Source organism: Rutilus rutilus, assembly GCF_951802725.1.
Source record: "Rutilus rutilus genome assembly, chromosome: 15".
In the NCBI taxonomy this organism is placed as follows: domain Eukaryota; kingdom Metazoa; phylum Chordata; class Actinopteri; order Cypriniformes; family Leuciscidae; genus Rutilus; species Rutilus rutilus.
In genome coordinates, this window is record NC_140220.1 from 38,466,159 (window position 1) to 38,481,162 (window position 15,004).

General features: G+C 42.9%; 1 protein-coding gene across 1 annotated transcript in view; it reads right to left on the reverse strand.

The window, feature by feature from the left end:
* Positions 1 to 296: 296 nt before the first annotated feature.
* Positions 297 to 15,004, reverse strand: part of LOC311304838 (NLR family CARD domain-containing protein 3-like) — a gene marked incomplete at its 3' end in the record, with an annotated part of 50,443 nt that continues 35,735 nt past the window's right edge. Inside the window, exons 4-7 of the mRNA XM_084432166.1 lie at positions 6,805 to 6,978; positions 6,541 to 6,714; positions 1,032 to 1,078; positions 297 to 951 (exon numbers count right to left, since the gene is read on the reverse strand). Of these exons, the coding sequence (XP_084288292.1) occupies positions 419 to 951; positions 1,032 to 1,078; positions 6,541 to 6,714; positions 6,805 to 6,978 (928 nt within the window). The remainder of the gene's footprint in view (positions 952 to 1,031; positions 1,079 to 6,540; positions 6,715 to 6,804; positions 6,979 to 15,004) is intronic.

Sequence of the window (15,004 nt, forward strand, 5' to 3'; positions counted from 1 at the left end):
ATGGACACTCGTAGTGTGTGTAAAATATGAACAACACTGTGATTACTGTGACGCCTGTGTGAATGTGTTCGGCTGTTCATAAATAACACAAGAAAACATCGAGAATAAACTCGTAAACGTCACTAATATTACTGTACAATCTATACGACTCAGAATCATCTTTAGACTTGATTTGATCAACTTTATTAATCCTGAGGGGAAATGTACATGTCACAGCAGCACATAACACACAATAATAATAATAAAATATAAAAAACATTTACAACAATTATTTTACAGCATAAGTTCCACAATAATGAAAAACATTAATTAAAAATGAATGAATGAAACTGTAATTATGTGAGATTTGATGATTCTGTGTGCATGTGGACATTAGAAAGAGGATTTACAAGTGTGTGTGTGTGTGTGTGTGTGTTGTTTACTGACACAGAGACACTGAGGAGTAATAATCAAACCTAAATCCAGCATAGAGGGGTTCAGTGAATGTGGTGTTGAATGTGTGTAAGGGTGTGAGTGTGTGTGTGTCAGAGACGCTGTAGAAGGACAGAGCTCCGGCCGACACGTCCACATACACTCCTGCTCTCTTACAGGATGAAGAGACGACAGGAATATCAGTGACTTTATTATTGTGACGGACAGAGAATCTGTTTTTAGAGTAGATCAGACTCCAGGATTTATCATTACATCCAAACTCACAGTCTTTTCTCCATCCTTTCCTGCTGATTCCTTTATATGTCACTGATATTTCAGCATAATATCCACTCCATTCAGCCTCCCAGTAACAGCGTCCAGTCAGACGCTCTCCACACACAACCTGTTTATACACATCAAATCTCTCTGGATGATCAGGATACGGCTGACGTTCAGTCACACGCGTCACTGTCCTGTTCTCATCAGACAGAATGAGTTCGGTGTGTGCTGTGTTTGGATCCAGTGTGAGATCACAGGCATCTGAACACAAGAAGAGAAACATTTCACTAATTGACACAAATCAACAATAAATCACTAGATGAGTGTGTGTGTAGACCTACATTTCTGTGGTCCTGCTGTCATTCTGAACTCTCCACAATGATCCACACTATAAAACACAAACATGATTCATATTCAATTTCTAAAGGGAAGAAACACAAACAAACACACACACACACAGACACACACACACACACACACACACACACACACACACACACACACACACACACACACTCTGTTCTATGACCAGTTTTGTTGAAAACATGTCGAGATCACATCCTCCCTTTGAACGCAAGTGTGTGTGTGTGTGTGTGTGCATCATCCTCCCTTTGAACGCAAGAGTGTGTGTGTGCGCGTGTGTGTATCAGTGTCTCCAGATTTAGGGCTGAATGGGGAAAAGGAATCATTGGGTCTGTCCAGTAACTCATGATGAACACTTTACAGAGAAGCTTCATTTGCTCAGACTGTCTGATGTAAAGCACATCTGCTCCTAAATCTGAAGGCCTATTGTTTATTATAGGCTATTATTTGGATAATCTATTATTACACTTTTAGACATTAATTCAATGTTAGGCTCTATAGATTAGGTCAGCCGGAACCTGGAACACTTCCCATTAATCCTGATGTACTTGTTACATCATAAGAAGAATGGCGTTGTTACATGTATGGTGTTCCTGAGTTCTGTTTTGGTTCCGTTTCCCCCTGTCTTCTGTGTATTTTTGGTCTAGTCCTTGTTTCCATGGTTTTTGTAATTAGTTCATCCGTGTCACCTGTTCTGCCCTCGTTAGTCTAGTCAGCTGTGTCTTGTTTCCCTGATCCGTTCTCTTGTGTATTTAAGCCCTGTGTGTTTCAGTCTCCAGTGTCGGTTCTCGTTTATGTAACGTTGAGGTATAGTGTGTGTGTACTGCCCGTTGTTCCTGTGTTTAGAGATCTTTTGAATTAAACTCCTTGAATTGAAGAGCTCTGTCGTCTTCACCTTCCTCCTGCACAACACTACCGTAACAGAAGAACCGACCCAAAAACGACGATCATGGATCCAGCAGTGAAGATCCTCCTACTTTCCCAGGAGGATCAGTCCCTCGAGGCCCACACACAGAGGTATCTGGACTTACAACCTCATGTTCATTATGATGACATCAGCCTCTGTGTGTTCTTCCGGGCAGGTCTCAACGCTGAGACCGAAGCACGCCTGCCCGGAGATGGGCCTCGAGGGAACTTTATGGAGTTTGTGGACTGGGTACTATGGCACAATGGGTGTCCCTTCACCGTGTGCCCGCCAGAGCCAGAGCCCGTCGCCTGCCCGCCAGAGCCAGAGCCCGTCGCCTGCCCGCCAGAGCCAGAGCCCGTCGCCTGCCCGCCAGAGCCAGAGCCCGTCGCCTGCCCGCCAGAGCCAGAGCCCGTCGCCTGCCCGCTAGAGCCAGAGCCTGTCGCCTGCCTGCAGGAGTCTATGAACGTCGAGACAGAGCCTTCATCTCCGCTGGTCCCGTCCAGCATAGTGCTTCCATCTCCGCTGGTCCCGTCCAGCATAGTGCTTCCATCTCCGCTGGTCCCGTCCAGCATAGTGACTTCCTCTCCGCTGGTCCCGTCCAGCATAGTGCATTCATCTCCGCTGGTCCCGTCCAGCATAGTGACTTCTTCTCCGCTGGTCCCGTCCAGCATAGTGACTTCTTCTCCGCTGGTCCCGTCCAGCATAGTGACTTCATCTCCGCTGGTCCCGTCCAGCATAGTGCATTCTTCTCCGCTGGTCCCGTCCAGCATAGAGACTTCTTCGCCGCTGTTCCTGCACAGCTCCGAGCGCTCTTCGCCGCAGTTACTGCACAGCTCCGAGCCCTCCTCGCCGCTGTTCCTGCACAGCTCCGAGCCCTCTTCGCCGCTGTTACTGCACAGCTCCGAGCCCTCTTCGCCGCTGTTACTGCACAGCTCCGAGCCCTCTTCGCCGCTGTTCCTGCACAGCTCCGAGCCCTCTTCGCCGCTGTTACTGCACAGCTCCGAGCCCTCTTCGCCGCTGTTCCTGCACAGCTCCGAGCCCTCTTCGCCGCTGTTACTGCACAGCTCCGAGCCCTCTTCGCCGCTGTTCCTGCACAGCTCCGAGCCCTCTTCGCCGCTGTTACTGCGCAGCTCCGAGCCCTCTTCGCCGCTGTTACTGCGCAGCTCCGAGCCCTCTTCGCCGCTGTTCCTGCACAGCTCAGAGCCCTCATCGCTGCCCTGCACCGAGCCCTCTTTGACACCCGGGACTTTGCCCAAGTATTTTTTGGGGGGGGGCCATATACCTCTGTCCTGGCATTCTGAAAAAGATTCCCCGCCATGGCCGCCCGAGGGGGTTTCCCCGCCATGGCCGCCCGAAGGGGTTTCCCCGCCGTGGTCACACCCACAGCCTGCTCCGCCGTGGTCACACCCACAGCCTGCTCCGCCTGCTCCACGCCCACAGCCTGCTCCACGCCCACAGCCTGCTCCACGCCCACAGCCTGCTCCACGCCCACAGCCTGCTCCACGCCCACAGCCTGCTCCACGCCCACAGCCTGCTCCACGCCCACAGCCTGCTCCACGCCCACAGTCTGCTCCACGCCCACAGCCTGCTCCGCCCTGGAGGCTTCCCACTGTGTCTCCCTTGCCTGGTCTCCCCTGTCAGCCTCCAGGGCGCCCACCCTCCCACCCCTTTGGATGTTATAGGCGCGAGGACGCGCCTTTGGGGAGGGGGGGAGTAATGTTACATGTATGGTGTTCCTGAGTTCTGTTTTGGTTCCGTTTCCCCCTGTCTTCTGTGTATTTTTGGTCTAGTCCTTGTTTCCATGGTTTTTGTAATTAGTTCATCCGTGTCACCTGTTCTGCCCTCGTTAGTCTAGTCAGCTGTGTCTTGTTTCCCTGATCCGTTCTCTTGTGTATTTAAGCCCTGTGTGTTTCAGTCTCCAGTGTCGGTTCTCGTTTATGTAACGTTGAGGTATAGTGTGTGTGTACTGCCCGTTGTTCCTGTGTTTAGAGATCTTTTGAATTAAACTCCTTGAATTGAAGAGCTCTGTCGTCTTCACCTTCCTCCTGCACAACACTACCGTAACAGGCGTCTACGCTAATATTAGTCTCTCTGTTTATCCCGAGGTTTACCGCAGTCCGCCGGATCCAGGCCGTATCCAGATCTGATGAAGGACCTTCGCCTGGACGCGATGCCTCCCTCCCCTACCTTTACCTCTGTACAGATAAAGCGTTGTTGGGATAATTCCGGTTTGCGTGGCTACGTGGAAGCGATAAAAATTCTGTATTATGAACTTTAAAGCCAGACAAGTAGTTTGTTGAGGGTTGGTTTGTAGGGAAGGACTACACGCCTGCGCACATATATTCAAACGCGCATACCTATAGACTGAACTCGTAATACACACGTGCACGCCATCAGCGTTCTCACAGGTTTGCGTTTTTAAAGTTTGCGTAGAAAGAACTTAAGAGTTTCTGTTAAAACGATGTCGTGTGTAGGGGTCTGACAGGTCAGTTTAGCCCAAAGGGAATTATTCATTTACAGGGAGTTTGAAAGAATCACTTATTACGGCCGAGCAAATGACTCGTCCAACGTTCATTTGAACCGGCCGTAACTATCATCTCTGCAGCGGATATACATGTCCAAACTAGTGAAAACACTATTTATTAGCAAGGTAACTTAGATCAGCAGTTTAAGACATTAAATTCGTGAGCACATAACACAAGAACAATTATCTTTAAAATACAAACAAGACTTTATTGATTATTGTAACACATAAAACTAATATCTAACACAAACACACGCACACACATTCATACGAGTTGCAGAAAGAGAGTGAGGAAATAATGAGTTTTAAGAGTGAGATGATGAAATCCCAAGTTTCTATATGCACTTATAAGACATGACCTGAATGAACCATCAAGCATTAAAGCAGAACTCGGCAACTCTAGCGAACTCTAGTCACATGTTGTCGCATATTTTCCCCACGAGCTCCCCCTACAACTGTGGGGCGTATATTTCACAACACGGTCGTAAAAAACTCACTTGCGGCGGCCTCCTCCCCCTCTCTACCACTGCTCATGTGCGTTTGTTATGATCGGAGCAAGCCAACTGTATCGTGTGGAGCTATGTCTACCGAGGTGGGTAATCTGGTAATACATCATACATGCGTGTGTGTTTATGTCAAATTGCCGTAAAGCAATTCGTGTTTCGCGCTCGTTCTCGTTTCTCACGAGACTTCCAATTTCTATCTTTGCCGGGAAGGTAGTCCCCAAGTTGCAAGGTTGGTTTTCCGCCTGGGAACGCTGGGGGGAGCGGGGAAAGTCACCAATATCACCAGAACAGGTTGTTTAACCATCCAAATGATTTCTAGACAGTTTTATTAAGTTAAAAAAGTTACCAAGTTCTGCTTTAATTTAACCCTATTGTTTCTTAGGCGGGTTATTAAATTTATATCAATATCAACATCAAGCTGGCAGACAAAAAGACCCCCACGCCCCCTCCCCCTCCTTCTAGTGTGTAAAACACGTACACATGTACAGCCGAAAGTCATGTTTTTGTCAAACAAAAATTTTTTAGAATGTTTTTTTATTTTTTTAAACTTAGGAGGAGGAGGGGTGGCGCCCCAGCGCCCATAATAGACCAGCCACCACTGTGTAGTATATGATGTTTGATTGAAGTCAGTCAAGAATTGTTTTGGGATGAATTTATGTTTTCTGATATGTAAAGTCTCAGTCTCTGTGGTTATAAGAGATTTCAACCCTGGGGTCATTCAGAGGTCCTTAAGAAGAAGGAGGTCTGTTTTGTATATCTGTCATGGGATCAAGCAACCTCTGCCGTTATCTTGGTTGGGCCCTGAGCTTTGCCATCTCTGAACCAATCAGTCTTTTACAAACTATCCAACATTGACAACTTTCTTCCTTTAGTTGGACTCATCTCTTTGAAGCTTGCATGGCCATAAAGTTCTTAGCTGGGGGTTTTCGTTGTTTAGCGTAGACTGGCTGGAGCCTGGAGTTTATGGTTATGAAACGTGACAAATTCAATGACTTAATCATTAAGACATTTGCTGTCACCTACCGGCAGTTTTAGTTTCTTATTTAGAGTATAATTTCATTAAAAAAAAAAAAAAAATCATATTTCCATATTATAAAAAAAAACATTAAAAGTATAGTTCATCCAAAAATGAAAATACAGTCATCTTTTACTCAACCTCATCGTCCAAAAATGTATGTGTAATAAATTCTATGCTGAATCAGATATTTCTTTCTGAAGTTACTTTTTGTAATGTCTATTTGATGCTTTACACAATGACTTGATGACTAACCTGCGATTAATTCGATTAATTAATAAGATCGTTAGATTAAATAATTGCCACATCATGTTAATAATCAGATTAAAAGTTTTAACCACTTGACAGCCCTATTCAATATATTGGTAATTAATACTTTCTATGAGAATTTATATTTCAGGTTTTGACTGTAAATGTCACGAACATAACGCTGGAATAGCTCTACATCCAAATGAGAGTAACCGACTTGTGGTCAGATCACCTGAGACAGATCTTAATACCAGGTGTAAACCGGGCCTCTTATTGTCTCACATACTTGAGTATCTGCAGTGAGCAGTTTGGATCCTCCAGTTTGTCAGAGAGCAGCTTGACTCCTGATTCTCCTGGGTGATTGTAGCTCAGATCCAGGTTTCTCAGGTGTGAGGGGTTTGAACTCAGAGCTGAAGACACATAACCACAGCCTTCCTCTGTCACCATACAGCCAGACAACCTACAGACACACACAGTCAGACCATCTACAAACACACATGGACATTATGAGTGTCAGACTGTAAATAATCTCTCATATGTTCTCAAATACCTTAGTATCTGCAGCTGACAGTTTGCGCTTTTCAGTCCATCAGAAATAATCTTCACTCCTGAATCCTGCAGGTTACTGTTACTCAGATCCAGCTCTCTCAGCTGTGATGGGTTTGAACTCAGAGCGGAAGACACATAACCACAGCCTTCCTCTGTCACCATACAGCCAGACAACCTACAGACACACACAGTCAGATCTGATCAGAGCTGGTGACACAATTTCACAATCCTGACTAGTAAAATGGACTAGTGAGATTACATCCAACAAGACTAGAAGAGAGTAAATACTGCACAATAAGTTTGGGTTCAGGGTGCTTTTCTTTAAAGGGGCAGCAGTAGCACCTTAAAAACTAGAAAAAAAGATGAATAAATAATTGGCAATACAAACATAAAATAAAGTCAAATATTGTAAAATTAGCCGTTATTGGTCATTGTGGAGAAGTAGTCCACATTGGTGGATGAACATCTTGACACTCACTGTCCATAGGGTTCCCTTGTCCATAGCATACTTATTCTAAACTGAGGTAGTATCTATTACAAAAAAATAAATAATATATCAAAATTTCAAGATAATAAAGGACTGTCAAGATATAATGTAAATAGAATCTGTTTCACATGGAGTTGGGCCATGAGGTCAAAGACTGTCACTTTCAGCTCTGACAACACCCCCAGGTGAAGTCACAGGTCCATTATCCCGAGAGGCCTTGAGTCTCCAACTTCAACCCCTAGATGGGGTCAACTCAGTCACAGTAACATTATATGAGATACTGAATTATGACATACACAAAGTAATCCTATTTTAGCTCCTACGGTGTTTACTTTTCAAAATGCTCTCAGTCCACACTAGTGGTTTCCAAAAATGGTCTGTCTATAATAAACTGAGGCAGATCATTCCATAATTTCGGAGCTGCAGCATAAAAGGCACGGTCCCCTCTGAGCTTACGACTTGTTTTGGGCACACACAGGAGCAGTTGATCAGCTGACCTGAGAGAACGAGTTGGTGTATAAAGATGAAGTAGCTCAGAAATGTAGGGTGGGGCAAGACCATTTAGCGATTTAAAAACAAATAAAATAATTTTAAAGTTAATCCTGAACTGTACAGGCAGCCAGTGAAGCAAGGCTAAAATGGGGGAAATGTGCTCATGTTTATGCGTTCCTGTTAAAAGACGCGCTGCCACGTTTTGTACCATTTGGAGACGGGCTAAAGAAGACCCACTAACCCCCACATACAGTGCATTACAGTAATCCAGCCATGTAGTAACAAAGGTGTGGATTACTGTCTCAAATTATTGTCTTTGTAAAAAAGGCTTTATTTTGGCCAGCTGCCTCAACTGGAAAAAACTTGTTTTAACTACTGCTCTAATCTGACTGTCTAGCTTAAGGTCAGAGTCGATTTTAACCCCTAGGTTAGTGATGATTGGCTTAGTGTACTGGGCCAAAGCACCCAACTCAACAGAACGGGTCCCAGTGGTGCCACCAAAAATCATCACTTCTGTTTTATTCGCATTAAAACTTAAAAAATGAATAGCCTTCCAGGCTTTTATATCATCAAGACACTCCATTCACGGTCTGACAGTGTCATTCTTTTTAAGAGGCATGTAAATCTGGCTATCATCCACATAACAGTGGAATGACATGCCATGCTTCCTAATTATTGAGCCAAACGGCAGCAAATAAAGAGAAAAGAGAAGAGGGCCCAAAACTGAGCCCTGAGGGACCCCACACGAGAGAGGTGCAGAAGAGGACTCAGAGTTCCCACAGCTGACACAGAGAGTATGACCATCCAAATATGACCTGAACCATTCAAGCGCTATGCCCTTTATGCCCACCCAATGCTCCAAATGAGAAATGTCATGGTCCACAGTATCAAATGCAGCAGTTAAATCAAGAAGCACAAGAACAACATTGTCACCAGAATCTGTAGCTAAATAGATATCGTTAAAAACTTTTAAAAGAGCCGATTCTTTGCTGTGTAGAGATTTAAAACTGGACTGGAAAACTTTGAGGATATTGTGGTCTTTCAAAAAAGACATTATTTGATTTCATCTTTTCAAGGATTTTTGAAAGAAAACGTAGTTCGGAGATAGGCCTGAAATTTGCAAGATCTGCAGGATCAAGACCAGGTTTTTTAAGCAGAGGTTGCAATACTGTGTGTTTAAAAATTTCAAGGACCACACCTGAGGACAGACTGCTATTAACAACTGCAAGAACAGATGGTCCTACAGTGGGAAAAAAACTCCTTAAAGAGTCGAGGAGGGATAGCATCACGTGGAGAACCTGAGGGCTTCAAATGACCAACAATCACCTGTAACACACACTAAGTCACAGGCTCAAACCTATCAAAGACAGCAGAGCAGAGGACAGAGACTGAGGGGTCCCAGGCAGAAGGTGAAATTAGAGCCCTAGTGGAAGTGACTATCAATAAAAAAGCTTAAAAAGACAGCCGGGGAGGCATCAACACAGACAATTTGTGGAACATTAATAACTGAATCGATAGTTTTAAACAAAACATGAGGCTTATTACAGTTTAACAGAATAATCTTAGAAATATATATATTCTTTTAGCATCCTTCACAATTGTCTGATAATGATGCCAACAGTCCCTTAACATTTGAAATAACACTTGCAGTCCATCCTTTTTCCGTTTGCACTCGGCTTTACGGCACTTGCGTCTGACAGCACGAGCCGTGTCATTTAGCCATGGTTCAGATTTAGTTTTTGGCTGCCTGATTTTCAATGGAGCCACAGTATCTATAACAGATTGGCAGGTGGACTGCAACCATGAGCTAAGCTCCTCTGAATCATTACATATATATTCTGGTATAACAAAATTCTGATTAAAAACAGACGAAAAAACAGCAGTAGAAGAGATAATAATGCGACAGGGCCGAGCAGCAGCGCACGGTTTGTCTGTATTACAAGCAAGAGCTTTTAATCTCAAACAGTATAGGCATATGGTCAGAGAACACTGCATCAAGTCAAGTCAAGTCATCTTCATTTATATAGCGCTTTTAACAATGTAGATTGTCTCAAAGCAGCTTCACAGAGATAAATGTATAATATAACGTAAGATTGTTTTGGCTTTATAGCGGTTCTTTAATAAAGTTATTTTCCAGCTAAAGTTAGTTTTGATTGATTCGCTTCCGTCGCAACGATCATTTGTTTTTAAATTAGGGCCGCCAAGACGACACCATTCTCTCTACACAGACTTTAAACGCGAACCTGTGAGAAACGCTGATGGCGTTCAGATGCACATTAAGAACGAGTTCTATAGTTATGTGCGTTTGAATATATGTGTGCAGGTTTGGAATTCCCTACAAACCAAACCTAAACAAATTACTGGTGTTTCCTTATAGTTTTGATTCAGAATTTTATTTTATTTTATCAATTTGGGGTAGATACGCAAATTGAGTTTTCCCGACGACGCGTTATCTGTAGAGTGGGAAAGGGATCCTCCATAGGGAGAGACTAGTTGGCCCTTCAGCACTGCATTGACATCGGGTCCAGGCGAAGGTCCTTCATCAGATCTGGAAACGGCCTGGATCCGGCAGGCTGCGGGAAAACCTTGGGATAAACAAAGACACTAAAATTAGCGTAGATGCCATTCTTCTCATGATGTAACAAGTACATCAGGATTTATGGGAAGTGTTCCCGGTTCCAGCTGACCTAATCTATGCAGCCTAATATTGAATTATAGAAGTCTATAATGTATTATGTGAACGCTATGTCAAAGAGATGTGTCTTTAATCTAGATTTGAACTGACAGAGTGTGTCTGCTTCCCGGACAATGGTAGGAAGGCTGTTCCAAAGTTTTGGTGCTAAATAGGAAAAGGATCTACCGCCAGCAGTTGATTTAGATATTCTAGGTATTATCAACTGGCCGGAATTTTGAGATCGCAATAGACGTGAAGGAGTATAATGCGTTAAGAGCTCGCTCAAGTACCGCGGAGCTAAACCATTTAGTGCTTTGTAAGTAAACAGCAATATTTTAAAATTGATGCGATGTTTAATAGGGAGCCAGTGCAGTTTTGACAGAACCGGGCTAATATGGTCATACTTCCTGGTTCTGGTAAGAACTCGAGCTGCTGCGTTTTGGACCAGCTGTAGTTTGTTTATTAAGCGTGCAGGGCAACCACCCAGTAGAGCATTACAATAATCTAGCCTTGAGGTCATGAACGCATGGACTAATTGTTCCGCATTTGTCAATGAGAGCATATGACGTAATTTAGATATATTTTTAAGATGGAAAAATGCGGTTTTACAGATACTAGACACGTGACTTTCAAATGAAAGATTGGTATCAAAGAGCACACCCAGGTTCCTAACCGACGACGAAGACTTAACAGAGCAGCCATCAAGTGTTAGACAGTATTCTAGGTTATTACGTGAGGAAGTTTTTTGTCCAATAATTAGAATCTCTGTTTTTTCAGAATTTAGAAGTAGGAAATTACGAGTCATCCAGTTTTTTATATCAGCTATGCATTCTGTTAATTTAGTGAATTGGTAAGTTTCGTTAGGTTTTGAAGAAATATAGAGCTGAGTATCGTCGGCATAACAGTGGAAGCTAATTCCATGTTTCCTAATAATATCTCCTAATGGCAGCATGTACAGAGTGAACAGCAGCGGTCCTAGTACTGAGCCCTGTGGTACGCCATACTGAACTTGTGATTGATAAGACATCTCTTCATTTACTGCTACAAACTGATAACGGTCAGATAAGTATGATTTAAACCATGCTAGTGCAATTCCACTAATGCCAACATAGTTTTCTAGTCTATTTAAAAGAATGTCGTGGTCAATGGTGTCAAACGCAGCACTAAGATCGAGTAACACTAATAGAGAGACACAACCACGATCGGATGATAAGAGCAAATCATTTGTTACTCTAACGAGAGCAGTCTCAGTACTATGGTATGGTCTAAATCCGGACTGAAAATCCTCGCAGATATCATTTCTTTCTAGAAAGGAACATAGTTGTGAGGATACTGCCTTTTCTAGTATCTTTGACAGAAAGGGTAGATTCGAGATCGGCCTGTAATTGACTAATTCTGAAGGATCAAGTTGCATTTTTTTAACAAGCGGTTTAATCATAGCCAGCTTAAAGTTTTTTGGTACGTATCCTAGAGACAAAGAGGAATTAATGATATTAAGAAGAGGATCTATGACCTCTGGAAGCATCTCTTTCAGTAGCTTAGTCGGTATAGGGTCTAACATACATGTTGTAGATTTAGATGATTTAACGAGTTTAGTAAATTCTTCCTCTCCTATAGCAATGAATGAATCAAATTTTTCCTCAGGGAGACTACAATGCACTGCCTGATGCGATACTGTAGTAGACGGTTGCATAGTTATAATTTTATCCCTGATATTATCAATCTTATAAGTGAAGAAGTTCATAAAGTCATTACTGCTGTGCTGCTTGGAACCTTCTGTGTTTGAAGCTTTCTTTTTCGTTAGTTTAGCCACTGTTTCAAATAAATACCTAGGATTATGTTTATTTTCTTCTAATAGGTTTGAAAAATAAGCAGATCTAGCAGCTTTTAAAGCCTCTCTGTAAGCAATCGAGCTCTCTTTCCATGAAATGCGAAATACCTCTAATTTTGTTTTCTTCCAGTTGCGCTCCATTTTTCTGGCTGCTCTCTTAAGGGCCTGAGTGTGCTCGTTGTACCACGGCGTTGGATTATTTTCTTTAATCTTCTTTAAGCGCAAAGGAGCAACTGTGTCTAAAGTGCTGGAAAAGAGAGAGTTAAAAGTTTCTGTTGCAATATCAAGTTTTTCTAAGCTATCCGGGATGCTAAAATGATGAAACTGATCAGGAAGATTATTAATAAAGCAATCTTTAGTAGCAGAAGTGATAGGTCTAACATATTTGTAACACGGAGTCGGCTTTGCAGCCTTGGCTAAATGTAATTTACACGAGACTAGATAATGATCTGAGATGTCATCGCTCTGCTGCAGAATTTCAACGGCATCAACATCTATTCCATGTGATATTATTAGATCTAGAGTATGATTACGACGATGAGTAGGTCCTGACACGTGTTGTCTAACTCCAATTGAGTTTACAATGTCTTTAAATGCCAATCCCAATGCATCTTTTTCATTATCGATGTGTATATTAAAATCACCAACAATTAGTACTTTATCTGCAGCCAATACTAACTCTGATAGAAAGTCCGCAAATTCTTTGATAAAGTCTGTATGGTGCCCTGGTGGCCTGTATACAGTAGCCAGCACAAATCTCAAACGTGATTTATCATTTTTACTATATATTTTTACATTAAGCACTAACACTTCAAAAGAATTATATTCGAAACTTGATTTCTTAGTGGTTTTGAAAATATTACTATAAATTACAGCAACACCACCCCCTTTGCGTTTCAGACGGGGTTCATGTTTATAACAGTAATCTTGCGGGGTGGACTCATTTAAAGTAATGTAATCGTTTGGTTTTAGCCAGGTTTCTGTCAAACACAGCACATCTAGGTTATTATCTGAAATCATATCATTAACAATGAGTGCTTTTGAAGTAAGCGATCGAATATTCAGCAACCCAAGCTTTATCATTTGCTCATCTGTATTATAGCTGTTTTTTATTTGTTGGACATCAATTAAATTTTTAACCTTAGATAGGTTTAAACATTTTTTGGATTTCCAAAATCGGGGAACAGACACAGTCTCTATATGATGATAGCTAGGTGAAAGAGGCTCTATGTGATGGGATTTATCTGACCTGGGTGACGCGAGGCCGCTAGCAGACGGTTGGTTTAGCCAGTCTGTCTGCTTCCTGACCTGGTGCCCAATTTGTCATGTTTGAGCTCTAAGACTATGAGCCATATTACTAGATAGAAGAGCAGCACCATCCCAGGAGGGATGAATACCATCTCTTTTCAACAGGTCAGGTTTGCCCCAAAAACTTTTCCAATTGTCTATGAATTCTATATTATTACACGGACACCACTCAGACAGCCAGCGATTCAGTGAACACAATCTACTAACTATCTCATCACTCCTGCGAACAGGAAGGGGGCCAGAGCAAATTACAGTGCCTGACATCGTACTTGCAAGTTCACACACCTCTTTAATATTAATTTTGGTGATCTCCGACTGGCGGAGTCGAACATCATTAGTGCCGACATGAATAATGATCTTAGAGAATTTACGATTAGCATTAGCCAGCACTTTTAAATTTGCTTTGATGTCAGGCGCTCTGGCTCCCGGCAAACATGTGACTATGTTCGCTGGTGTCTCTATTTTCACGTTCCGTGTGATCGAATCACCAATTACTAGGGCACAATCAACAGAATTCTCAGTGGGTGTTTCACTGAGCGGGGCAAATCGATTTGTTGTGGTAATCGGAACGGAAGAGTGGTTTTTTGATCCGCGACTAGAGCGATCCCTCACTGTCACCCATTTGCCCGGCTGCACAGGCACTACTTCAGCTGGAACCGAATCATGTAAAGAGTTCACTATGCTAGGCGCATCCAAAATAGTATCTAAAGCTCTAGCACTCTTACTATCCTCAATTAAAGTTTGGATGCGTGTCTCTAATTCTGAAATCTTCTCTGTCAGCCTAACTGTCTCCTTACATTTATCACATATAAATCCTACATTGCCAACAGAGAAGTCTATGCTAAACATGTGACATGAAGTGCAGGTGACAATAACAGGACAAGACATTACTCACCGTGTTTGTTGACTGATTATTACTTACCTGAGCTTTTATGAACTCAAAGGCGCGAGCGCGCGAGAGAAAAAATAAATAAATAAAACAGCTGAGCGCACGGGTGGCGCGTTAACAGGCTAGCAGTAGCGAATTAGCGTGTTGTGTTAGTAGTAACGGAAGCTAGCGATGTCAATCTGAGATGTTGGGTAAGCTGTATTTAGTATAAACAACTACAAATTGTAGTAAATGATGGTTCAAAACAAAGAAATACGAGGCTAAGACGGAGCTTACAGCACCGAGGCAAACACACTCACAGCAGGCAGCGAGGCAGACAGGAGCAATCGATCAGCGAAACTCACCAATCACCAATCTCAAGATTAAAAACAGGCAAACCAAAGGATAGAACAAGATCAAGTGTATGTCCACATTCATGTGTGGGGCCAGACACAGACTGCGTGAGATTAAAAGAGTCAATGAGGTGTAAAAAGTCCTTTACCATTGGTGTGTCAACACACATGGACATTAAAATCCCCAA